The following is a 25,378-nucleotide window of genomic DNA, read 5'->3' on the forward strand; positions in this document are numbered from 1 at the left end:
GCATATGGCCTGGTATCCGCCACCGTCTGATCCTGACTTATTTGCCTATCGGAAAAAGCAGAAGCCAGAAGGATGTGCAGCTGGCAAGGGTCCAGATCTGGAATTCAGGTTCAGCCTTGTCAAACATCAGACAATGCTGAGTGCTTATCTAAGCTGGTCAGTCCCCCAGGGCCCTTAACCTTTCTCCAATCACCTGACCAGCTCTTATCCTCCGGAGGGAGGGTAGAAACTCAAAAAGCAACCCATACAACCACAATTTGATCCATTAATGTTATGAAATACTTTGACACCAAAATGCCTCATAGTTTAGGGGCAAACAACACCTGTCCTTCTCTGTGAGGATGTGTACCCTAGGTTACACTCTCCTGCACATTAAAAGGTGTAGACAGCCTTAACACAGGGCATGCTTACGACTCCTCAGCCCATCCGTACTGGACGCTCAGTCTCGCAGCAAGAACTCTTCCTCTTCCTCCAACTGATTCAGCCCTCCTGCGGCACAAGACACTGCTCTGGTGGACAGCTCTGCTCTTCTAGAACGTCACTCTCTTCCTTTCCCTTCACCTGCAAATGCGCTCAACTATCTCCCCCACTAGTTACAACCATAACCCACCCCTCTATAAAGAAAATTCTCTCTCAAAAAAAGATAAAGACACAAACTCAGGGGCTCTGCTTCTCCATAACCCACAGCACCCCTTAATGCCCACCTCTACGATTGGCTTCTGGCCTCAGCATTACATTGAACTCTTTGGCAAAGGTCACTGACGACCTCCTAATAGCCAAACCCAATGAACGTGTTCAGTGTTGGGCATTCTTGCAGAGTTTTCTCTCCTCAGACTCCTGCTTTCTCTGGCCTTTGGCATCGATGCCTCCTCATTGCCCTTGCTTGCTCTGCTGGCTTCTTCTGGTTTTGTTCCATGAATTCCTCTTGCTCTCTGTATCCTTCAAGTTGGTGTTTCCAAGAGTATCTCATTATTCTTTGTTTCTTTTCACTCTGCTATTTCCCCTGAGCTTCCTTATCTGATCTCTAAGTGTCATTTATCACCCACATTCCAAACCTCCCAAATCTGCACTTCCATTTCAGACCTTTGCTTGAGTTCTAAGAGCTCATATGAAACTGTCCACAATAGACTGTCTGACTGTCCCTCACATACCGCAAGCTTAGCATATGCGTAACTATAACTCACTGACTTCCATCCTTTTGCCCATCTGCCAACCACCTCTTTCTGTTTTGCCTCTGTTAATGAAAACTCATAAATGGAGAGATAGTCTTAGATTTTTCCTTTTTGTCCAACATCCACACCCAATTGGTCAACAGTTCTATACACTCTGCTTCAAAAATGTTTTTAGATTTGCTTTCTATCTCTCAGTTTCATAGCCTTAGCTCCTACTTCAATCACATTTCACTCAACCTGGTGAAACAGGATCCTCATTGGTGTTTCAGACGCCAGTCCTGCTCCTCTCCATTCCAGTCATTAGCAAAGTGTCGTATAAATCAAATCTGACCACATTACTATTCTGCTTAAACATGGCCATTTACTGTGTCATCCTCAGAAAAAGTTCTCTAAACTCTGTTCCCATGTTCGCTGTTACCTCACGTGCTCCATCCAGCCTTCCCCAAAGCTTTCGTGTCCTTGATGACAATACACTTACTTGTGCCCTGATGCCCTGCAAAGGTCCTCCTCTGCTGCATAACTTTTCTCCACTCTAATTATTTACCTGGAAAACCTTTCCTTATGCTTCAAGGCTTAGTTTAAGCATCATTTGAGGCACATCCTCCTTGATCCTCCCCACCCAGCGCCAGTCAGAGTCAGGCGTACTTTGACCGACACTCCCAAAGCACCATCTAAAAGCCTGTTACAGCTGATGCCACATGTGATCTCTGCATGGTTTGCAACACTGCTTCCCCGTCAGATTCTGAGCTCCATGAGGCCAGGGATGATGCCTCATCTTTTTTGGTTTTCCTTAGTGGAGTGATTGGTACATAAAAATATTCGTGATTATTTAGTGAAATCAATAAACACGTTTGTTAACTGTTTCCCATGGGGGTGGGGTGTTCAAGTTCCCTTGGTACCAACGGTTGGGAAAGAACACCAGGTGATTTCTTCTGCTATGAAAAGTCAAGAAGAAGGTGAGACTGGACAACTTTCTCTCAGCTAGCTGGAAAAATTCCCATGAATTTAAGACTCTAGAAAAAAGTTTTTAGTCTAAACTCACCCTCCCCCAAGAAAAGTGCAAAGAACTCAGGTTTTTGAGCAAATGCTTACTAACCAACCCCAGAAGGTATTTTAGAGGTGTCTAGATCTGAATTTTCTTAGAGAAGTTTAATAGTAGCAACACATGTGGTATATGTAGCATTTTTTCCTAAATGTTTCCATCTCCATCTTGGCATATATTCTCACAAATCCAGCCAGCAGAAATGAGAATATACTGAGACTTCATTTAGCATATGAAGAACCAAGGACTCAAGATGTTAGGCAATTTTCTCAGAATTACACAACGTGTCACCAACTGGTGGGTATCCAGTTTCCTAAATCTATGTTTTAGGTTCCAGCAACCTAAATTTGCTGTCTTCTTTCTACAGGGTCCTCCTTCCTCATGTAACTTCTTTTATTAATGCATGTGTTCATTCATTGTACAAGGATTTTATTAAGAGCTGTGATAAAATAGGAAGAATAATCAACTTAGTGTTGGGTGGCCTGACCCTGGGTTCCTCCCAGACACTGGTGAATATCCAAGGGCAGAGCAGGAGGACCGAGCGTGGAGCTGGAAGAGCCCACTGCTGTCCGGCCAGGTGCTCTCGGGCACCTCTCTGAGCCTCAGTCCCCTTGTCTAAAAAATGGGAATGGCCGTCCTTACGCAACCTACCACACAACCCTCATGAGATGGAGCACGTGACCTGCTTTGTGAAGTGTAAACGCTGCGCAGGAGGCGGGAAACCTTCGTTGAGTGTGCACTGTGCAGAAGGGGGCTCCAATGTGTCACTGACGTGGGCTCATGTTAATCCTCACAATGCTCTATGCAGTAGACACTGTTGTCATGCGCACTTTACGGATAAGCGCTTCAAGGCATGCAAGAGTTAAGTAACTTTTCCAAAATCACACAAGGGAGAAATGGAGCGAGGTTGGAGCCCAGACAGTGAAATGCCCAGGCTCGTCTCTAAACTACTTAATGACGCTGGCTCCTGAGCTAACACACTGAGTACTTTCTCGCCCTAGGGTCTGAGGGTGTATTAATTCACTTGATTGCTCCTCACATGTATTCTCTCACCAACCCCCTCCACAACCCCGTAAGTTTATCCAGAGACGTATGACGAAGCTGCCCGCTTGCTCATGCAGCGTATTCTGAACACACCAGCTGGAGTGAGCCCTCTTTGCTCAAAGCCCACTAACGCTCCCCAACTCCTTCAAAGTGGAATCCCACCCTCTGCCAGGGCCCAGCAGGCCGCACAGCTGAGCCTCTGAGGCTTGTCCCGCCCCAGCCTCACTCCTCCCTCACTCTGCCCTCACCCCTCCCTCCTTCCTCCCGTGGGCCACACCAGCCTCTTTGTTGCTGCTGAGAAATGTCAGACATGCTCCTGCTCCAGGGCGGGGCCCTCCTGCTCCCTCCACCTGGAATGCTCTTACTCTGACAACCCCAGGGCTCACTGCTCCACTTTATTCAGCTCTCTGCTCAAAAAATAACCATCAGAGGCCCTTTGACCTCAGTCTAAGATAGGAACTACGACCCCCTCAGCGGCTCCCTAACTCCTTGCCGGATTCATTTCTGTTTATGGCACCCGTCATCACTAGCATCCTTTTATGGCACCCAGCAGATTTTATATTCACTTTTTAATTGTCTGTTTCCCTTCTGCCATATACACATAAACACCCCCTCACCACACACACACACACACACATACACACACACAGTAGAACACTACCTACTTACCAAAGGTTCTCGGTTTTGTTTTCTGCTGTTACGGCCTTAGTCCCTAGAACAGTGCCTGACATGTAGCAAAAGCCTCAACACATGACCAGTCGTGCGAGTAAATGATTCTGTGCCCTCACAGAGCTTAAAATCTGGTCAAAAGGCAAAGGAGCCTTATTAAAGATTCCTCAGATACAGCTGACAGTGAAGGAGATCGTGCTTGGTGTAATTTTGACTCCATTTCTTTTGAACCTTCCTGGAGCCCCAAGCACAGTGTCTATTTTAAGCAGGTTGAGTAAACACGACCAGAGTGTGTGAAGTGAGCTCCCTCCCACCACGCGTGTGCCCTTTGCTTCCGGCGGACGGTGGCCGACTTTACTGCCAGTGGCGGATCAGGGATTAAAAGCCACCTGACTCGGACTCGAGCCCGTTGTGAACCCGGAATTAGCATTGAGTCACACGCAAAATGTGCTCCTCTCCATTTCTGATCCATTTTACGGGAAGTTTCTGTTTAATTAGAAGTCACAATGCAGTGGTACTAAAACCGCCTGGTTTGCCATTTTTGACCCGGGAGAAGTCAGCCCAGCTGGCCTGTCCCTGTTGCCCCCTTTTCTCTAGAACGTGCCCCCTCCCGGCTTTCACGGCGCTGTGCAGCAGGCGAGGCCGCAAGCAGGTGTCTCACCAAAGAAACGCAACACAGAGAAGCCGGCAGGGGTGGTCCCCACAGAGCGTGCACAGAGAGTGCAGGAGGACTGTCCCCAGGAGACAGGGGCCGAGTCCTGCGCTGGCCCCGTGTCCACTGTGTTCACAACCTGCCACGTAACACCATGGTGTGACCTCCATCCCACGGGGGAATCGCTCAGGAACCAAGGAGTCGGAACACGAGTCTCCAGGTGCCCCCTGGGCCAGAACCTCAGTTTCTCCCCTTTCTCCGAGGCGTCAGGAATCAGTGAGAAAAGAGTCGGCTTTAGAGTCAGATTAATTGGTTTTAAATTTCAGTTCTACTGCATATGAGCTGTGTGGTTTCAATGGGTTGCCTACCCTTCCTGAGACCGTCCTGCCCATCTAAAATTGCGTTCGTAATCCGGTCTCACTGGGACTTTTGTGAAAATTCGGTTAAATTATGTAGTGATGCACCCACATGGTCTTGGGGCATGGAACCCTGTTACCTTCCTCTCTTAGTTTTAATAGAAAAAAAGCCACTTTCAGCTAATTCTTGATAAAGAATACAATGATGAAAATATCATTTTATCATTTGCTTTTCGAAATGAAGACTTCAAAAGTTTCTTCAGAAATATCCGAGAATTTGGGGATCCAGGAGCTTTAATAAAATTGCCAGTGTCAAACAACACGGTTCGGGGTTAATGAAAACACCTGCATTTACTTCGATAGATGGCACAAAGCATCTAAGATCCAGCGGGCGGTGGGTGTCCTTGCAACGTCCATCCTTAAATTTGGTGAGAAAAGAGGAGCTGCTCAAATCTTTAGCTTGTAGGAGGAGATATAAGATAAAATGCAGGAAGGACTTTGGTATAAAGAAGAGCCGGAAAACACGATTTGCCCTAGGGAACGTCAGCTCTCCTCTGTCTGACTCTCTTTTCACTCACACAAAAAATACTGAGAAATTTCAAAGTCACTGGGTTAAAAGAAAACTTTAAAACAGGCAGGTTCCTACAAAGCAACCCCCGTCTGCCTGAGTTACGCAGAGGGAGCTTGAATCCGCACATTCTAATCGGTGTCGGAGCCCAGCCAGGCGCACAGGCACCAGTCCCCCAGGAAGCAGGTGGGGCCTCAGGCCGCCGTTTCGGGTGGGAGTCGGAACCCAGATTCCACCCTGTGCTCTGCCCACGTCTCATGGGGGGTGCCCTCAAACAAACCTCTCTGATGGCCCAGGCTGACGTTCCCAGAATTCAGTAGTGCAATCTACAAGAGGAGCAGGCAAAAATAGAAACTCTGATTCTCGGAGGAAAAATAAAATGGATGTCATTACACAAGGAAGGAGAGCTACAAATTATGAAGCTCTGTGAATAAATATTTTCTTAAAATCATGCCATGACCCTTTTGGAAGGGAAAGAGAGCTAAGTATTGGTAAAATGTTTAGCTTTTGTTGAATTTATTTCAACTAAAATATGTTTAAAGCCACTAAAATAATATTGGGCTCTGACTTTAAAGAATTTTATCTTAAATCTTCTATTTTAAATATGTATTTCTGCACATGGCTTACCTGTTGCAATTTGACGGCTTGGTTTGTGAGCATCACTTACTCTGCAGCCGCCCAAAGCGTTGATGAGGTGGTGGAAGGGCCTCAGGGAGCCCCGGCAGCAGATCCCAGCGCCTCCTGGAGAGTCCTCAGAAAGCTTAGTGGGGTTCCATACATCAAGTGTATCTGGGCAATTTCTATCTTCATAAAGGACAGAATTAGGAGTAGAGGTTACATGGTGAAGAATGAGGCAGTCACAATAATTACAATAATATTTATTATCACAGGGTATCTCACAGCTGATTTGAATATTTTTTCACACACAGTACATTTTGCTGTTTCTACATAACAGCCCTGTGAAATAAAATTTTCTTTTAATGCAGATGAGGAAATTGGGGCTCAGAGAATTGAGGTTCTTTGCCAAGGACCAGGACCAGACGTCACCTCCTCCTGGGTCCCTGAGGAGCATCCAGACCAGCAGACGGTGAGGATGCGGCCAGACCCAACCTGAATCACCCAGGTTTTACTGGAAGCCATCATGCCCCACACCTACCTGAGCATTTTTCTTTCTTGCTTTCTACTATAAAAGTAATATACTTTCAAATTTATGGTTTTACGATTCAGGGACAAAAGTAAAAATGTTTATCAGAAAGGAACTTGATAAGATTGTTTTAAAATCATTATGTAAATATCTTGTAGCTTGTAATATTTTTAGTTTCATTGGACTTTTATATTTAAAATAACTAATAGCTACTTTAGGCAATACTTTTTAAATATACATTCTGTATATTTCTGCACAGAAAGTGGTGAGTTTCTGTTTTTTGAAAGTTACTTCTGAATCCAGGATGAAAAGTTCTACAACTTTTCCTAATGTTGTTTATTGTGCAGGAAAGGACCTTAATTCCAAATAAAATACAAGAAATTCCTTGTCTCAGTTTGTGTTATTTGGGAAAGGGGCACATGCTTGTCTTGAAGCCTTGTGCTTTGGAAATCAAAATTATAAACATGCAAGATTTTTTCAGAATTTATAAACGTATTTCATATTTAGCAGAAGCCTGCTCATATAAGAAAGCAAAATCAGATGCTGTCTAGCTGGAAAGCTGAGCATCCCACGAAGGATCAAGGAAATGTGCAGTCTGCAGGACCAGGACCTGCCGCTCTGCTTCCGTGTAAATTTTTGGTGACAAGGAAGCAGGTAGGTTTCAGGAAGTAACACTTCCTTTCAGCCGGTTAATTTTTTCAGGGAACTCACAGCTGACCCATTCCCTTGCACCAGGATCCGCAGGAGGCGACTTGGACAAGTGTTAACCCCTCCCCAACCTCTCCTTTACGGAGGACTGAGGGGCCGGGGTGGCAAGTCAGAGTTCTGGGGCTGCTGCCCAGAAGAACGGCTCTACTGAGAAATGGAGCTGAAGGAAAGGAAAAACTGCTGGAAACCATGTGAGAGTCTATTTCACAAGACTGTGCTTGATAACGACCAGGACTCAAAATATGGAGGAGGTATCTTGAAAACTACCACTCAGGAAATTTTTAATAAATATTTTATTGGCTGTCGATAATTAGTGAATACCCTAGGTTTTTGCCCACTGTTTAAGTGCCTGCTGTGAGTCAAGCAGGCTGCCAGGTGCTGACCACACAAAAACAGTGACGGCTCGCTGCCTCTCCTTGAGAAGCTTGCAGCCCACAACGCAGACGTGAAGATAAGTGCTGTGCTGGAGGTCAGAGGGAGAAAGCGCTCCAAACCCACCTCAGGAGGAGGGAGGGTTCGAACTGGATTACTAGCATCACGTAAACAAAGGCCAGGTCTCCTCCCCTTCTACAACCTCAGTACCAGGCACTGTGACCCCCGTGGATTCCCGAGTGAATCTGATGACAGTCGCAGCGGAGTCTTAGAGAATGAGCAATGGTTCTACAGGTGACGGGAACAGAAACAGCTGCAGAGTAAGGTAAGGTCTAGGAACCGTAAGGCAAGTTTTAGGTGTGGATGAAATACTACATGTTGGTGGAAGATCACAAGCAAAGAGGCCAGAGAGACATGCAGGAACATATCTTGAAGATCTGTATAGGCCATGCTAAGAAATACAAATATTTTATAGAGAAACATCAAAATTCTTTAATAGTTGAATAAACCAGTAACCACAGTATAATGTCTGCCTAGATAGCTGCTGTGAGAGGCAACGCAATGTCGGCCATCCAAGACGCTACCAAAAAGGTGATCCTTGGGCTTTGGAGGAGCAAAGTGAGAAGAGATCACATTCTAGGAAAAGCCAAATGCACAGTGAGAACTGGAGGCGTAAGGTAGCGTGGTGCTGAGGCAGTCCAGCGTGCCTGGAGTCACGGTGATGGCATGGATGGGAGTGACAGATAGTGATGGTTTCTGTGGCTAAATGAAGTTGTTGAACTTTACCCTGAAAGCAGTGCGGAAACATTGAAAGACTTTAGCAAGAGAGTTACATGAGCAGATTTCCACTCTAGAAAGATCTATATGTGGTATGGCTGAAAAGTATAAGAAATGGGGAAAATGGCTCTCAAAGGGACAGCACCACCATAGGAGGCATTGTGGAAATTTGGGGAAGTTTCCATTGTCCCCACGTTTAGGAGGCATGAAGAGTGTTAGGAAAGCAGAGGTCCAGGGATGCTGCATCTTGCAACGCCTGCAGCCCTGGGTAAGGAAGACTGCTCCTGAGCCCAGCACCGCTTCCTGATGTCCCACTGCACAGCCAAGGATGGGGGAAACCTTTTCCTGATTAACTGGATAGAACACAGCACTGTTTTATGTATTAAAACAAAGCATTTGTCACTGTTTTAATACATACTGAATTTTGCATGAATTCAAGTACCATACAAAATGAGGTAAAATTTTATTTTGTTTTCTTTGGGGCTTTGTTGAAAGTTGTTCACCATTTCAGAAAAAACACACAAAAAAAACAAAAAAACAAAATACCTGCATCAAGGAAACGCTGCTTGTCACCATGCAGCACGCCCATGCCGGGCAGTTCCTGTAGAGGCTGAGTCCGCTGTGCTTCCAATGGCACAAGCCTTGGCTTTGACATCTTCTCTTCCCTGTGGCCCAGCCCCAGCTCCAGCCCCGAGTCCAGCAGAGGCCCCACCGGGCCCCAACCTGCTCTCAGGAGGGTCTCACACAGAGGAGATCTAGCAGTCAGGAGAGACAGAGCAGTAGACAGTTCTGAACTGGGGAGAAAACTGGATTTGAACATGGCTCTCAAACTGGAGTGTGTGGCAGGATCAGCATTATCCAGGGTGTTGAATTTAAAAGGCAGATTCTCAAGTTCCACCCTCTGAGAATCTGGGTCAGCTGGTCTGGGGTAAAGCCAAGGAGTTTGAATTTTTAACAAGTTTCCCAAGGGCTCTATTGCAGACGTTTAGACCGGGGAAGACCCCTGCAGAACCACTCCAGGATGTGTCAGTTTCCTCTAAACCTCACATTCCATTGCCCTGGAAGACCCTGGCACTGGGAGAGAAAAGGTTCTCTCCATTCCCAGAGAGGGACCAGCAAAGCTCTGGGCACCACCATCCTGACCTTGACGCCAACATAAGTGACCTCGGGAGTCACATGTGTGTTAGTGACCACACAACATACGCCCCAAGTCACTGCCAAGTAACCACATTGTTGTTAAGTACACAAAACACCTCCCTTAGTGTTCCTAACATGTCTGTAAAGAGGCAAAAGGTCAAAAAGACTCAAAATGTGTGATGCACATCATAGCAGGTGCATAAGAGATAAAGTTTTGCCAAACTGCACTAAAATTTACTCCATGACAAGAGCGGTGCATTTCTCCATGGCTGTCATAGATTTCATGGATCCTGAGAAATCCAGCCATTTTTAGAAATCCCATGAAATTTACCTTTTCACTCGAATCCACATGAAATCAAAATTTTTCCCTACGAGTCTCCATAAAATTGGCACATTTCCTCAGAAGACCCCATGAAATTATAAAGAATATTGCAGGTTCTTTGCTCCCAGCCCTTGTTGTGTACTTAAAGAGACAGACGGGATTGCAGAATTATTTCATTTTTCTGTTGATATCTACCTAAAAATCGCTATTAAAAACAAGGCAGCAGTTGTTAAATAATTTCAAATGAAAATAGAACTTGAACCTACTTTGCATAACCAGAAAAGATAAGGGATAATCTCTTCAAATCAAAAATGATAATATTCCAGGAAACGGATAAACGTATGATGTTGCCCCAATTTTTCTCTTAAATAAAATTATCATTGTTACTCGTTTTCTAATTGGTCTTAAAAAGAGAATTTATCTAAACTTTGACAGTGTAAACATTTCTGGAAAATATCTGAAGTTAGAAACTTGTAAGTAAAAGGACTATCTCAGATTTTCTCACATCATGGACTACATAACAATCAAGTCAAAATAAAACTTCCCCCAAAGAAGAAAGTCCCATTCTTGCATATGGGTTGCGATGGCGAAAAGTGTCTTTCCTAAGTTCTACTTCACAGGATGTTGTGAGAATCAAACGAGATCGTGAGTGTGGGATGCAGACTGCAAAGTGCTCTAGAATATACAACAGTAGGGTAGGATGGTTCAGATCTAGTGAGAAGAAACTAATTATAACAATAAATGAAAAATATAGGTATTTCTGCTAACAGTAGCACACGAATCCCAATTAATGCAAAATGAATACTCAGCCTTCTCTCTTCACAGAGAAAAGTAGAACATGAAAAAATAAAAAGGCATCATAGCAACACCCAGTGAAATTGCAGTAGGCGGACGGACGGCTTCAAATAGGACTGTTCCGTGACAATGAAAGGAGCACACACAGCTCATATTCCTATAGGAATCCTAGAACCTCACGTTCCTGGGCTCACCTGGATCTTGATTCCCTCAGGCCGTTAAGCAGGAGAAGCTCTCAGTTCGAGTCAGCACAGCCACACCTAAAATGCCGTTTCCTGGCTGTGGCTATTTACTCTGTTATCAGACTCACATCCACAGTCACAAGTCCAGAAGGATGCTGGGATGACCACAAATATCAGTACAACAAAGAGAGTCACTCCACGCTGCCAGCTAGAAATTACAGCAACATACATAACTACCCCCCAAAGAGATGCAGCTACGGAGGGAAAGGGTAATTCAGCTTGTTCTGATATTTGGAATTCCGATTCTGATCCAGATGGGGAGATTGGCTGTCCTGGTAAAAACATCAGCGCAGAAGGAAGTGCTTCTCCTGGCTCTCCCAGCCTTGATTGGATTCCCCTTTAGGTTAATCCATCTGCAGCTGAATTAACTTTCTTTCTGTCCAGATGATAACCTTCCTGGCTCTCTCCCCACAAGGCAGATAGCACACGGGGTTGAAAATCAGAGGAACAGGGTTCTCACCCTAACTCTGCTCTTAAATAGTCAGGTGACCTCGCGCAGCTCAGTTAACCTCGTTGAGCTTCATTTTCCTTATCTGTAAAATGGGGACAATAATCCCTGGTCTGGCAATTTTTTCGAGTTTTAATAAAGCTCATAGCACATTTTCAACTGAAAAGCACTGTACGCCTGGAAAAGCTTTTCTCAGAAGGAAATTCAGGGCGCAGAGGACCTTAGGGAGTGTCTGAAGCCATAGGCAAAGGGTCCCTCAAGTACCTCCCACATTCACAATGTTTGGACTGAGCAGAGGGGGCACAGACCTCTGTCAGCAAACCACTCCTTATGGCTCAGACTTGTAACCTGGAAACAACCTCGGTGACGAAATTAAAACTGATGTTTCTTATAAGAGCTTCTGAACACTGAGTGCTTAAAACAAACAAACATACACCTTGGTAAATCCCATTAACCCAGGGCTTCTCACCTGCTGACAAGTTGGTCTAGTCGACGGCTCTGTGTGATGAGCCCATGTGGGAAGTTATATTACCGTCCTCACTTTCCTAATGAGGAAACCGAGGCGCAGAGATTTAGTTCCTTCCCAGGGTCCCCGGTCAGGAAGCCATGGAGCAGAGACATGAAACCAAGTGGTCTTAATCACCTTGTAAGGTCCCAGTCTGGGGTGGAGAGTGGAATTTAGGGATAGCTAAGGAAAACTTATATAAAGGTAAAGCAAAAATACCAAGGAAATGCAGTTTCCTAGTTTTTTTTACTTTTATAAAAAAAATCAGAATAAACCAATAGGGTTAGGAATTACCATAATGAGGAATTTTTGTGACTGATCAGAAGTAAATTGCTACTACTGTAGGTTTTCAGATGCCCTTGCCTAGACAAAACAGCAATCAAAGGAAAGTGCCCACAGGCTGCCTGAAGGCCCCAGGCTCGCTGGTGGGAACTTACTCTCAGAGAATCCTGGGGGGGAAATGGGTGTGGATGTGCAGTGACGGACGCATAGAAATGCTGCTTATCTCGGTGCCTGGGACAATCTGTGTTTCTCCAAAGCTCCAAGACTACTTATATCTGACTTGAGACATCTAAATAAAGTGATCACTTGGTTGAGGTGGCCAGTCTGTCACACAGACCCCACAACTCACCATCTTCCCCCAAATTTGATACTTTAAATGGAGCATAAATAAGGCACAAATAAAGCTCAATTCACCTGAAGGGTCATCGGAATTCGTATGTGGAATTTTTTAAATATTAAATAATAGGAAAAGAGATGGTTAATATACTTCAACTAAATGGTTATATTTTATACTTTTTCTTCATAATATCAATATCCTGGGATTTTTCTTTATTATAAAAATGCATTTGTTAATTCATCAACCCACTAATCGGACAGCTATTGAATGAACCGCTGCTCTCTACCAGGCAGAGAGGTGGGTTCTGAAACTTCAGATACAACCAAGATCTCCTCTCCGGGCCTCAAGATGGTACCAGGTGTAGTGGGCAGAGGTGGGCCATCGGGCAACCGACAGATGCTGTGTGATTAGAAGGTGGGTGGTGCCATACCACTTGAGGATTGGTGCCTTTCCTAAGGTCTAAGAAGCAGCTGGGCTTAAAGCAGCATGCTGGTACCACACCTAAGAAGGTGAGCAACTGAGCAGGCTGCCAGGCAGCTAGGGGCTGGGGGGGCGGGAGTCAACAGGAAGGAGCTGAGGAGAGGTCAGGAGTCCAGCCAGCATGGAGCCCCTGTCAGGGAACTGTAATGAGGAGGCTCACACCCCTGTGCCCGTTTCAACACAAAGCCAGGCGTGAGAGTAGTGAAATAAGCAGATAAGCTCCACCCTCAACTCAAATTACTCAAGCCTGGGCTGGAGAGAAGGGTGGGACGCTGGATATGAGGGTGTGGCCTTAAATCCGAGTGGGCCCATCTTCTGTATAACACCTGAAACTGATCAGACAGGCACAGATCGGCATGAGCTGTCACTGGGTGGGAAAATGCGCTTGAAGGTGATCATTTGAGAAGTAATAAGATGTAACTCCAGCGGAGTTACTGCCCAGAACTGCTCAGAACCACAGCTGTAAGTGTCATCACCGAGGCCCGGGTGCAACAAAGATGGAGCGAGAGCGCTTCGAGTAAACCTTCAAGGATGGAGCGAGAGTGCTTCGAGAAAACATTCAAGGGTGGAGCGAGAGCGCTTCGAGAAAACGTTCAAGGATGGAGCGAGAGCGCTTCGAGGAAACCTTCAAGGATGGAGCGAGAGCGCTTCGAGAAAACATTCAAGGGTGGAGCGAGAGCGCTTCGAGAAAACGTTCAAGGATGGAGCGAGAGCGCTTCGAGAAAACGTTCAAGGATGGAGCGAGAGCGCTTCGAGTAAACCTTCAAGGATGGAGCGAGAGTGCTTCGAGAAAACATTCAAGGGTGGAGCGAGAGCGCTTCGAGAAAACGTTCAAGGATGGAGCGAGAGCGCTTCGAGAAAACGTTCAAGGATGGAGCGAGAGCGCTTCGAGGAAACCTTCAAGGATGGAGCGAGAGCGCTTCGAGGAAACCTTCAAGGATGGAGCGAGAGCACTTCGAGGAAACCTTCAAGGATGGAGCGAGAGCGCTTGGAGAAACCGGCCTGAGACCCGAACGCCGAAGCCGGCCGCGAGCAGCACCTGTCAGCGTCTCCGGCCTCTGGCGTCGCCGTAGTTACTCTCCAGTCATCGAGCCACGCTTGTTTCGGTCCTAAGTCTAGATCACTGGCTTTAAAAGTAGCAAAAGTCTTGCTTTAGATAATGCGTAGTCTAGTCCGCTAATTTTTTCTAAATAAGTCGGTTCCCCTTGGACAGCGGGTAGCTCAGGCCTTCAGCCGGCTGACGCGCTGCGGGGACGCGCACGGGTGCTCAGGTTGTGAAGAGAAGCGTGCGCGTCTAGTGGACGCGCAGATCTCCAAAACCGCTTCATTCGGGTCGCTTCTATCAGCGAGAAGGGAACAAGGAACACAAGGACAGGGGAAGACGCTGTGCGGCACCCGGAGCAGCACTTGCCTGGCTGGCTGCAGGGGGCCGCGTCTCCCGGGAGGAGGGGCGCCGAGCCCCGGGTTCACCCACGGCTCACACCTCCGCCCTCGCCTCTCCCTTCCCCCTGCGGAGGGGCCTTCAAGGAGAGGGGTCCCGGAGCTGCAGCCAGGCAGTGGTGTCCTTTTTCAGTTTCTCGTGTCCGATGTTTCCCTTTAGCCCCTTCTGTCCGGCACCCTGCGCATCGGGAGTGTGAGAAACGCTATGAGGCCCCTGGGAGTCGGCGCCCTGGGAGACACCACCCGGGCCAGAAGCGCTCATTTTGTTGAGGAAGCTTTTAACAACCTTGCTCTCACAATGCGTGTGCGCTCCTGTAACGAGGAGATCTCAAAACCTGGAAAACGTGAACGGTTCCCGCTCGTGCGTGGGCCACGTCCACACGGCGCCATGAGTCATGCGCATCGTATGCAACTAACCGGAAAGTACTCTCGGGCGGCGTAGAGAGAGCGTTTCTGCCTTGTTGCGAAGCTCGGCCCGTGTCCTACACCAAATGTTCGAAAGGGGCTCTGCGCCACCATTGCTTAAACTGAAAAGAAAGGCTTTTTAAGAGGGAGTGATAAATTTGTCTAGTTTCACAAACTGAAACTTACTCTACCAATAGAAAGCTGCTACGTTTTTGAGCATCTCCTGTAAATCATTGCTTGTAATTTAGGAAACTGCTGTAATTTACCACTTGTTATATAGACTAGTAGTAATGATTTTTCTCCATCACACATAATTGAAGTTTAATATAAATTAGATTATGTAATCATGTATCCCCTTTCTCTAAAATTATTACAATTCAACAGTATAATTTATATGTACAATGTGAATTTCAAATAAAAATATTTGAAATGCAACGTAAAGAAAGGCTAAGATACAAAGTATAAAACAATTATCAGATTCATTAAATGAAGAGACCCCAGTATTAAAGTTTGCACACTTCTAGCTATTTAAGCCCTCTTATATTTATTGCTTTTGGGTTTTGTTTTGCTTTCATTTGCGTGGCAAAAAAAAACCCCAAAAAACAACAAAACACACAGTGACGCTCACATCTCTATTTACTAGTTTGGAAAAAGGGCCTCAATTGACTCTAAAGTTTAATTGCTTAACTCTTACATATTAAGAGAAAACAGCTTCAATAATGATAATCAACAACAACAAAGAAACCTCACATGAGACACGGATTTGTACTTTGGGAAGAGGATTGGACTTTCCCAAAGGTTAAGTATATGTTTACCACACAGCCAGCAAATCTACTCCAAGTGTCCACCCCATCCCGAAAATACAAGCTGACGTCCACAGGGAGGCTCGACGTGAAGGTTACAGCAGCATTACCCAAAATTTAAGAACAGCGGAGACAATTCAAATGTTCATCAACAGGTGAACAGATGGCAAAACAAACTGTGGTGCGTCTGTGTGGCAGCAGGAATCACAGACACGCGACGTGGAACCTCGGCCACGTCACAGTGAGTGGGAGAAGCCACACACAAAAGACTCCGCGGGGTGTGACTGCATGTATGTGGGGTTTCTAGAAACAGCCAGACGATGGGACAGGAGCAGATCGAAGTTCACCTGGAGCTGCTGACAGGAGCAGGAACGGACTGAAATGGGCGTTAGGGAACTTTTTGGGGTGATGGAAATGTGGTAAAGCTGGACTGTTTGGCTGATTGAAGAACTCTAAATTTAATAAAACTCCATCAAAGTACACTAACGTCAGTGGATTTTATGGCAAATTACATATACATAGAGCTTTTAAAAATCTAGGCTTGTTCTATTCTCCTTCTGCTAATACTTCGTATATTTCTCTGCTTTTTATTCATGATCAGAGTAGAACATTTTTCATTCTGTGCTCTTCTACTGAAAACTCACCCAAATATAGCAGCTCTCCATGTCTCCCTCCTTCTGTCTGCCTGGCTTCTTCATTCACTCAGTCATTCAGTTATTCAAGATGACTATATTGAGCCTCTACCAATACCAGCCCTGCTTGAGGAGCTGAAAATGCAAGATGAATAAGGCGCCTCTCGATGCTGCTCTCTTCTTCTGGTTGCAGACCCTGCCTTCCTGCACGCCAGGCTCGCCCATTTCCCGTGTGTGCCACCGTCCTGTTGGGTCAGGACATGCAGAAGGGCCACCTGGACATGTCAGTCTTTTATTCTCTAATGAGTATATCTCTAAAACACTCAACCAATTCAAAATTAAGTAAGCTATTAAAATATTTAGTCAGTGGTTTCTTCCAGAAAACATGGTAGGCGACACCAATGGTTTGGGACAAGGACTTTGCTCCACTCAGCAATGCCAACTACATTGCCCCCGTCACTGACAGCAGAGGCAGTTCTGGAATATGGTGTTCTCCACGCTGAAGAACAGCCCTCCAAACCTGCTGTGGAGATGTCCCTAAGCCCAAAACGGGCCTTTGGGCTGGGATCCATTTTCCAAACTAAGTGTGATGGACTTAAATAGTGTCCAGAAACTACTTATGACTTAATTGTATTTCCTAGATTCATCCATTCACTCTTCCTATGAAAATTTCCATCCTGTAACTCTTGTGCACCGAACATCAAGCTATACACTGGTGTTCAAGCTGAATAAAGTCCAGAGTTTGCCCTCAAAGTGCTTACATATGGGAGATGGACAGTAAAATGGCAAGCCTGAAACAGGCAAAACAGAGAACAGAGACTATAGACATCGTGTCAGGTACACACAGCTTTTTCTGAAGGTGAGTGACATCGAGCTGATTTTCACAAACTAAGTATCAGGCTGACGGACACACAGAGCAGGCCTCCAAGCTCAGGGAACAACATGCAAAGCTGTGTTCCGGGGACTTCCCGTAACAGACAGATAGCTGCCGTGTGTGGCGTAACTGGAGAAGAGGCCTGACAAAACTGGACGTTTATTTCCTCAAGAGTCGAATAATGAAAGAACTTATACACCAGTCAAGAAATTCCGCTTTATCTGATAGAGAATGGGCGTCCATTGGAGGGCTGTAAGTAGACAAGTAGCGTGAAATAGACCAAGGTTGTGACATATGGGGATGGGGCTGACTGGTTTGAATTTGTTAAGTGGTGAAGGAGAGGAAGGGACGTGGGATGATTTCTCCATTTCCTTGGCTTTTCCAGAACTGACCATGAGTTAGAGGCTAGAACTAATTCTGGTACCCCTTACGCTGGAAATTAGGTGTCCCTCAGATTTTCATTCGATAATGCTGGGAAACCTCTGACAAATATTGATAAAGCAGCCTTCAGAGTCCAGATTAGGGTTCAAGTCTGTTTCTTCTGTGCATGGTTTGAATTTTGTTTTGTTTTTTTTTCCATTTCTGATTTCATTCCTTTTAACAAAGACATGGCCCTCTGTGGTCTCTAGAATGTCACTTGCTGTGGAAATCACCTGGTGACCAACACTGCTACACACACACACAGGATTATCTCAGCGCCATCAGTGAAAACAGTTCTCTCCTCAAAGTTTAATCAAGGTTTTTTCCAACACTCTGGCCCTTTTTTTCATATAAAAAATGAATATTAATTTAATAAAATTTAAAGTTTTTAAAATTTAAATATATATCCTTTTAAAATTTAATTTGTGCGGAGGCTGTGTAGACTGACTTCCCTTCCATCAACCCCAGCGCTCCCAAGAGTCAGGAAGGAACCTGCGGACAAAAGGATTTGTCCTTCAAAAAATGCCACCTGAGGGGCACACGTCCCTTGTGTGTGCAACACCGTCCTCCTGTGCAGACGTTAGGCTTGACCTGTCCGGTTAACTTTGTGCTTGCCTTTACCCTGCGATTCAGCAACAAAAATGGAGATGATGTTGCTTTGAGAAAGATTACAGCATCCAAAAATAATTCCCTTGGAGGCACTTGCAATGAAACTTTACCCTCTTATTGTTCAAAGACCTTTTCCTGTTTTCCTGAAACTGCTCCCATCTCATGTTGCAGTGTTATTCTTTGTGCACAGTGCGGCTTCCGATAGAGCGCACACTGCAAAACCGTCGTCTGTGTAGACGGGGGTGTTCATTGCCCAGGGCACACAGCCCTGCAACCCTGTCTTCAAACCTGGCCAGAAGCAGGGATGTCAAGTGGTAGAAGGATTCTCATGTAGGGTCATTGATCAAAGTAAAAGTCTTATATAAATCAGTCTCAAATAAATAAAAAAAAAAAAGAAAAGGAACTGTGAAATTCGGTGTCATCTGTGAAAATTGTCCGTTTGCTTTGAATTTGTATGGAAATATCTTAAATTCAGGCTCTAGAATGATGTTTTGCTTCCATCAGCTTTAAAGGACCTGAAGATGTGGGCCCTGGGGAAGATTTCCATTAACAGAAACGCCAGCATTTGTAGCTGTGACCAAACACTTCATTTAAAAACAGTCCTGACATGTTATGTTCAAGATACGTCCAAACGTAAGAAGAAGAAAGCCTGGTCGTGCAAAGAACTCAGCTTTAAGACTGAGGGCGGGGTGAGTAGAACCAGGCTCCCTTCAAAGCCTAGAAAGTATAACATCAGCGTTGAGTTTTCTAAGTTTTACTAATTAGTAGTCATTAACAAGGAAAACAAGAGGTGTGATTCAAAAAAACATAAATGCTAGGAACTTTTCATCAGCAATAACGTCGTGAAGGTAGTCGTCTTTTAAATGAAGGTGAGTAGTTATCGTGGGATCTTTGATAACAAGGGAAAAAAGAGCAGAGAGACGACGCTTCATGTGTGTATTTCTATTCTGAGGTGGAAGTGGGAAGGCTAAGAATGTCAGGTGATTTAGAAACACAGCAGGTATACAGAAGCCTTGAGATGAGCCGCCCTTTCACAGGTACTGAGTGGATAGGGAGACCCGGGTAGGAGGTCAGTGGCTTTTCTCTAATAAGGAGCTGAGCAGAGTAATGAGGTGATGCCTGAACTCAAGCTACAGGAGCCAGGCTCTGCATGTCACGGGAATATTAGCGTCTGTGAGCAGGGCCACGGACGGGTCAGCGCAACGCAAAGAAGGACAGCAGATCAACCTTCCAGGCTTAACACACAGAAATTAAAAATTGATGAAAAACACACTTGTGTATAGGTACGATATTTCTTTCAGTCTTGCCTCCCAAATCTAAGAAATGAGCTCTTAAATGTAATTTGCAAAGTAGAAATTATAATCTTGTCATCTAAATCAAAACTGAAATATTAGTGTAAAGTGACATCAAAATATATATTCATATATATGTACGTATGTGTGTGTATTATGTGTTTGTATTTTAGAGATATCAAATTAGGATGGAAGTGTGATCTTCTTCATTTATCTCAAGTAATCATACCAGGAAAAGAATAATTCATTCAGTGTGAGTTCCACAATCCATCGCCACTCCTGTCGCCTTAGGATCAGCTACCTCCATTTCAGAAATTGTGCCTAGAAGGAACCAACCAGTTGAAAATACCCTATCTTTATAGCAGCATTTACAAAATTACTGCCATTTTTGAAACTTAGAATTAGGTTTTGAAGATTTTAACATTTGTACACAAGGATTTACAAAGAGAGCCCGGTCCTTGATGACCCTCTGTCAACAAGGGGAAAGTCACACCGGTGAGAGTTCTCACCGTTAGCCACCAAACTGGGAGTGACCGCCAGCCACACTACGTGCGGTCAGAGGCAGCGAGCCGTGGTCCAGGACTGAGTTTGACCTAGAAATTTCCGGAGTGCGCATGGTTAGTCTGTTAAGCACATCATTCAAGGCGGGCAGTCCTTCCTGTCCGTGAGAGCATCCAGCATGCTACCTCTTGACACGAGAATCGTTCCTAGGACTCCACAGCTGCTCCTGCCTCTCAGCAACCTCTTCCCCATATGCACGGGGCTTTCCTACGTCCCCTGTTGCTCTCCTTCTGGAATGTCCCATATTCCTCTCCTTCTGGAACCACAGTCTGCTACATGGCCACATGCTCCACGTGCTGGCAGCATGACCCAGAAGGGTCAGGGAGTTGATGCTCTATGGGATATGCTTCAAACAGCAAACAGAAGGATCCAGAAGATAAATTCCTCTTCCTCCTTCCCTTTCGCAGACTGTACAAGATGCCATGGTTCCAAGAGTTTCTCCAGAGACATCCCAAACGACTCAGTAAACGTGTTTCTTTGCAGCTGCGGCCACTTCGACGACACATCTCGACCCATGGCTTCTCCTGTCCCGTCCTCCCCTCTCCCTCCCTTCACTCTTGCTGCCCCCGAATTGTACTCTAAGAGAGACCATGAGCATATACACTGTGCCTCAGACTCACTCTGTCTTCTGAGGCCAAGAGGGGATGCCTGATAAAGTTCATAAACAGAAATTGCTGTCCTATGATGATATCCGGTCAGAAGTCTAACCCATTTATGACACCACAGAACAAGTTTATCCCTATTCTTTATGGACACATGTAAAGAGAAAAAAGCACAAACAAAAGGTTTTCAGCAGGGGACTTATAGGGGGTATAGATGCTACACTGGCTTCATCTCTAGGAAAGGACAAGAAGACTTCGGCACATCTTGATTTAGGAAAATAGTGATTGCCTATTCGTCCTCTACGTTCATGTGAGATGGGAAAAAAGTCGTTACATTGTGGCCCCAGAAGTACTAGGCCCCATAAGAGATTTCCCTGAAGGCCTCTTTGTACTCCTACAGATGAATTCTGGATTCATCAGAGTTCTCCGAGCGCAAGAGCACTGCGCTCTCATGTCTGCACAGGCTCTTCATCCCCCTGAAGGCCCCACACACACTTCCCACCTTGAATTCTCACGATTCCAGTAAAGGACTGTCTTTTCTGTGAGCTTCCCCGATTGTCCCTCTTTCTGGCTGCAAAGCCAAGTGTCCCTGGATCCACTCTCCTAGTCTCCTCTTCACGCTGCTGTTCCAACACCTGCTCACGGACGACACCTGTCTACTCGTCCTCTTTAACCACATTGGGAATTCCCTAAATTTCCAGATTGTGCTGCTTTCATTTTATGTCACCAATGTGTCTTACGATTCCTGAGATGACAAGGACTCGTAGGAAGGAACAAAGAGAAAGAGGAGTGAGGAGGATGAGGGAAGGAGAGTGAGAAGTGTGTGCTCACGGCTCCTTCCAGTCTTCCTTTCTCCCCAAGTTCTGGGTTCGAAGAGGAATCCAAAGTTAAAATAATGCTACATGTTTTGAAAGTCCTAGAAAACATCCCAGTACTTCAATGTTCTAAACCACAAAATAGTTTAAATCAATCCCCTGGAGACTTTTTCCTGATTGAAACGTGGTTTCAATAGTACAACAAAAATCAGTGAGAATGTTTGCTTTCCAGAAACTTGAGGGAAGTTCTCCTGAAACACTTTACATCTATAAACTAACAGACATTTGTATTTAAATCCTGAAGTTTGAGATGAGGAAAAGGGACACTATGAATTAGAACAGATGACTGTGTAATAAGAAGAAGCCTGGTCATCCTGCAGAAGAGAGAGAAACTAGTCAGTGCAGTGTTTTATCAGCAAGTTTGATTGAGCCCTACCAGACAAATCTCCTCCTGATCTTGGGCCTCAAGGGGGCTGAAGCCAGATGCGTGGAAATGCTTCCCGAGTGAGGTAGCTGTGCCGTGCCGCAGCGTGTTCTCAAACACCGGGCACAGGCAGTCATTTCCACACGGGCCTGCGGCGCCCTGACATAAAGACTGGGGAGGCACTTGCTACTTTTGGTTGTGTTAACCTGTGTATAATTATGTAATTACCTACTAAAATTTAGGCAGAGTGTTGCATCTCTAAATCATTAACTTTAACAATTGACGAGCTGCTTTGATTAGTATTTTCATAGTGTAAGATAACACACTTTTGTCAGCTTTCGTGTGATTAGTTGTGATTGGGAATTTGTTTATGCAAAATGTTTTCATTGCGTGTTTGGAGAAACTGGGAGAGTGAGGGCAGGGAGGCGCCCCCCTCCTGGTTCCACTCAGGGACTGCCAGTGATGAGGAAATACAGATGAGAGACTCATTATCACTCCCCAAATGGCGCATAATTTTAGCATCAGATTAGAAGAATATCTAGAGAATTCAACGTGGGAGGATGGGGCTATCCTTTGGCAAATGAGACTAACAAGGACATCAGTGTACACGGCATCAACTCAGACTGTCACACACACTCCAGCATGGCCAGGCAGCCCCACTCACAGCATTGATCAGCACAGCCGCTCTTCTGAGGGAAATGCATGTCAATATATTTGTTATTTACTTTCTAGCAGAAACCCAGCAGCTGCAGTGATTTTTGAGAGAATTCTCTGATGCGTCTCGTGGCCTGCCAGTCTTAGGTGCTCTTGACTGTACACACACATTCCTATTAGGTGAACATCTCTGAACGCAGCTAGCTGTTGGAACAGAAAATCCTTTAGTTTCTTGGCTATGGCACAGCTGTGTGATGCCAAATTTCAATTCTCTGTGGAAGACAGAGAGTCCTCATGACTTGAAGCGTTTCTCGTCTCCCCAGTCAAATTGGCTGGGCTCATTTGTTTGAAGTAAGCGATTACAAAAGTGGCTTACAGAAATTTTAAAGTAAAACTAGAAATAAGAAGACCCCGCTGGCTCCTATGCACATATTAAGGGGACGTGTTGGGGAGGAGATGGGAGTCATTAAACAGGGCTAACACATGTGACAGATTCTTATTTGGGATAAAAACAAGTGTCCGATTTGCCATTGATGTCAGAAGGTGAGACCATCCTTGCAGAAGAATTTGCAGAGCGAAACTGGCCCTTAGGTCTCATTATTCTTTCTTTTCTCTCTGCATTTTTATGACGTTGTATTCTAGTGAAAATGCCCAGAAAGGAATAGTTTCACCGGATCATCATTTTTTGGTCTCTCCACCTAAAAAAGAAGAAGTAACATCCCAAGGGCAGATTATTTTTCAAGAAGAGCCGAGAACGCTGTGCTGTGTGGGAGAGTTTTTCTTTATCAGATTAGGAATGTCAAGCTCCACAATCATAAAGTATTGATCTCTCAGAATCAGATGTATATGCCGCTGTCTCAGGAACGTCAGCTCCGTCTTTCACGATGGGCCTCCCCACTATCAGACAGGCTACTGTCTTTGAAATCTGAGCTTAATTATACTGTTTTTATACCTCATGACTGAACGCATGTGCACAATTCCGCTCCATCACTGTGCCTTTAATCTTGGCTTTCTGTGTCTCTAAATAATCCAAATGGAAAAGTTTTTAAACTTTCAAGTCAATGTCCACCTTATGACTCTTCTACTTTGTGCTAATGCACCTTCCCTGGACACAGCTCTTGACCAGTTTAGGAAATATCTACCTTTCTGAAGATTCGGAGACTGAATCCCACCCTACTTGTCTTCTCTGACAACGTGACAAGTTATCTCCTCCAATAAGCAAAAAGGAAACTTATGGGATGCTTTATCATATTCTTTCGCTTTCTAAGACGATGATCACTCATAATTTTCATTATGAATTACTTTTAGATCTCCTTCCCATGACGTACATAGACATGAACGTTTGCAGCAAATTTGGGGCAACAATATGCGTTTCCTCTCTTGGAGGGTGCCTACCCTGTGACACAAAACACCGTGAGTAAAAAGGAGTCAGAAGTAACCGAGTATTGTAGGTAAATGCACCAAAGAGTCTTCCTGCCTGGGCACAGCATATTCCATGAGGCCATTCTGCAGCCTAAAGAACTAAGCAATTTGACTTTTATTGTTTGAACTGCAACATATTTGACTCCAATCCCTCAGTTGAAACTGAGGTATGAGATGATGCTCGGGGAGGGTCAGGAATGGGGCATGATGGGGGTCTGGAATGGAGAGAGATTTGGGGATATTGTGAGGAATGATGTGGGGCTCAGCGGAGAATGGAGCAATGGGTTAAATTCTGGGATGATGTGAAATAGAGAGTGCCTTTGCACATTCACTTGGTAACAACAAGCTGTGTTTATATTTTAACATGGCTATTTGTGACAGTCATTAAAATGACTGTGTCAAAAACAAAAGAAGACAAATCAAATCTCTAAGGCAAGGTTTTTTATTGTGGACGGCTCTGCTGTGCAGTGGAAGATGAGAGCAACACCTGCAGCCTCTCCTCGCCAGATGCCAGGAGACGCACCCCATTGTGACAACCAAGAAAGTCTCCAGGCACAGCCGAATGTCCCTTTCCTGGAAGGCAAAGCTTCCTCCATTTGAGAACCACTGTTCTAAAAACCTCAAAATGTCTCATTTACTCTTGACCTGCACGCATCCCTAACATTACTTGCAGCACGGTTTTCAGGGCCAACACAGGGGGCTGAGAGTCTAAACAGCCCATATCCAGGCCCCACGACCCACTAGGAATGGGGAAGTGGTGTTCAGTTCGCCACAGGATCAGAAAAGGAAGCTGACGACCCAGCCCCACCTGGTCACCGCTCTGCTCCCCACAGCAGAATCCAGACAGTAGCACCCAAGGCAGGCCACGGGTCTCCACACAGACCTTGGAGCGCTCCTGCCACGGGCACATGATCCGCTGTCTACAGGACATTCCTGCCTGCAGCTAACACTCCGTTGACGAAGTCTCAAGAAGGGTGAGGTTGACACCAGGAGGAGGGAAGCCAGTCTCTCGAGACAGTCTCCTAGGGTCGGCTGGGTTTTCTCGACTAACAACAGAGGAGTCTTGTCTCTGAATGAAAATAACATTATTTCCATTTTAGTAAATTCAAAGGTCATGATAATTTCTCCTTCTCTTAAAAATTCCTACCGTGAGCCTCTTCCTATTTCTATGATTCTTAGTAAGATGGTCTTTGTTTAAAGGGTCTGAGCAAGCAGTAGACTTGTTTTTAAATTTGGAACATATATTACTATCTATCTGATAGAAACAATTATTATACATTTTACATAATTTTACATTTCTAAGGATATTCTGGCCTTCTTTTTCTGATCTCAGAAACTTTTCAAATTTCTTAGGAAATGAATGATTCTAAAAA

At 45.2% G+C, this 25,378-nt stretch overlaps 1 protein-coding gene across 2 annotated transcripts in view; it reads right to left on the bottom strand.

Moving 5' to 3' along the window:
* LOC123284259 (uncharacterized) overlaps nt 1–25,378 on the bottom strand; it is a 173,899-nt gene that overhangs the window by 48,476 nt on the left and 100,045 nt on the right. The window contains exons 2-3 of one of the 2 annotated variants that reach the window (XM_070504527.1): nt 9,051–9,259; nt 6,131–6,307 (exon numbers count right to left, since the gene is read on the bottom strand). In XM_070504527.1, coding sequence (XP_070360628.1) covers nt 6,131–6,307; nt 9,051–9,259 — 386 coding nt within the window. Of the gene's footprint in view, nt 1–3,927; nt 4,566–6,130; nt 6,308–9,050; nt 9,260–25,378 lie in introns of those variants that run through there. The other variant, XR_011501807.1, reaches the window with a different exon arrangement.

The sequence above is a fragment of the Equus asinus genome, chromosome 3 (assembly GCF_041296235.1).
Source record: "Equus asinus isolate D_3611 breed Donkey chromosome 3, EquAss-T2T_v2, whole genome shotgun sequence".
Taxonomy (NCBI): Eukaryota; Metazoa; Chordata; class Mammalia; order Perissodactyla; family Equidae; genus Equus; species Equus asinus.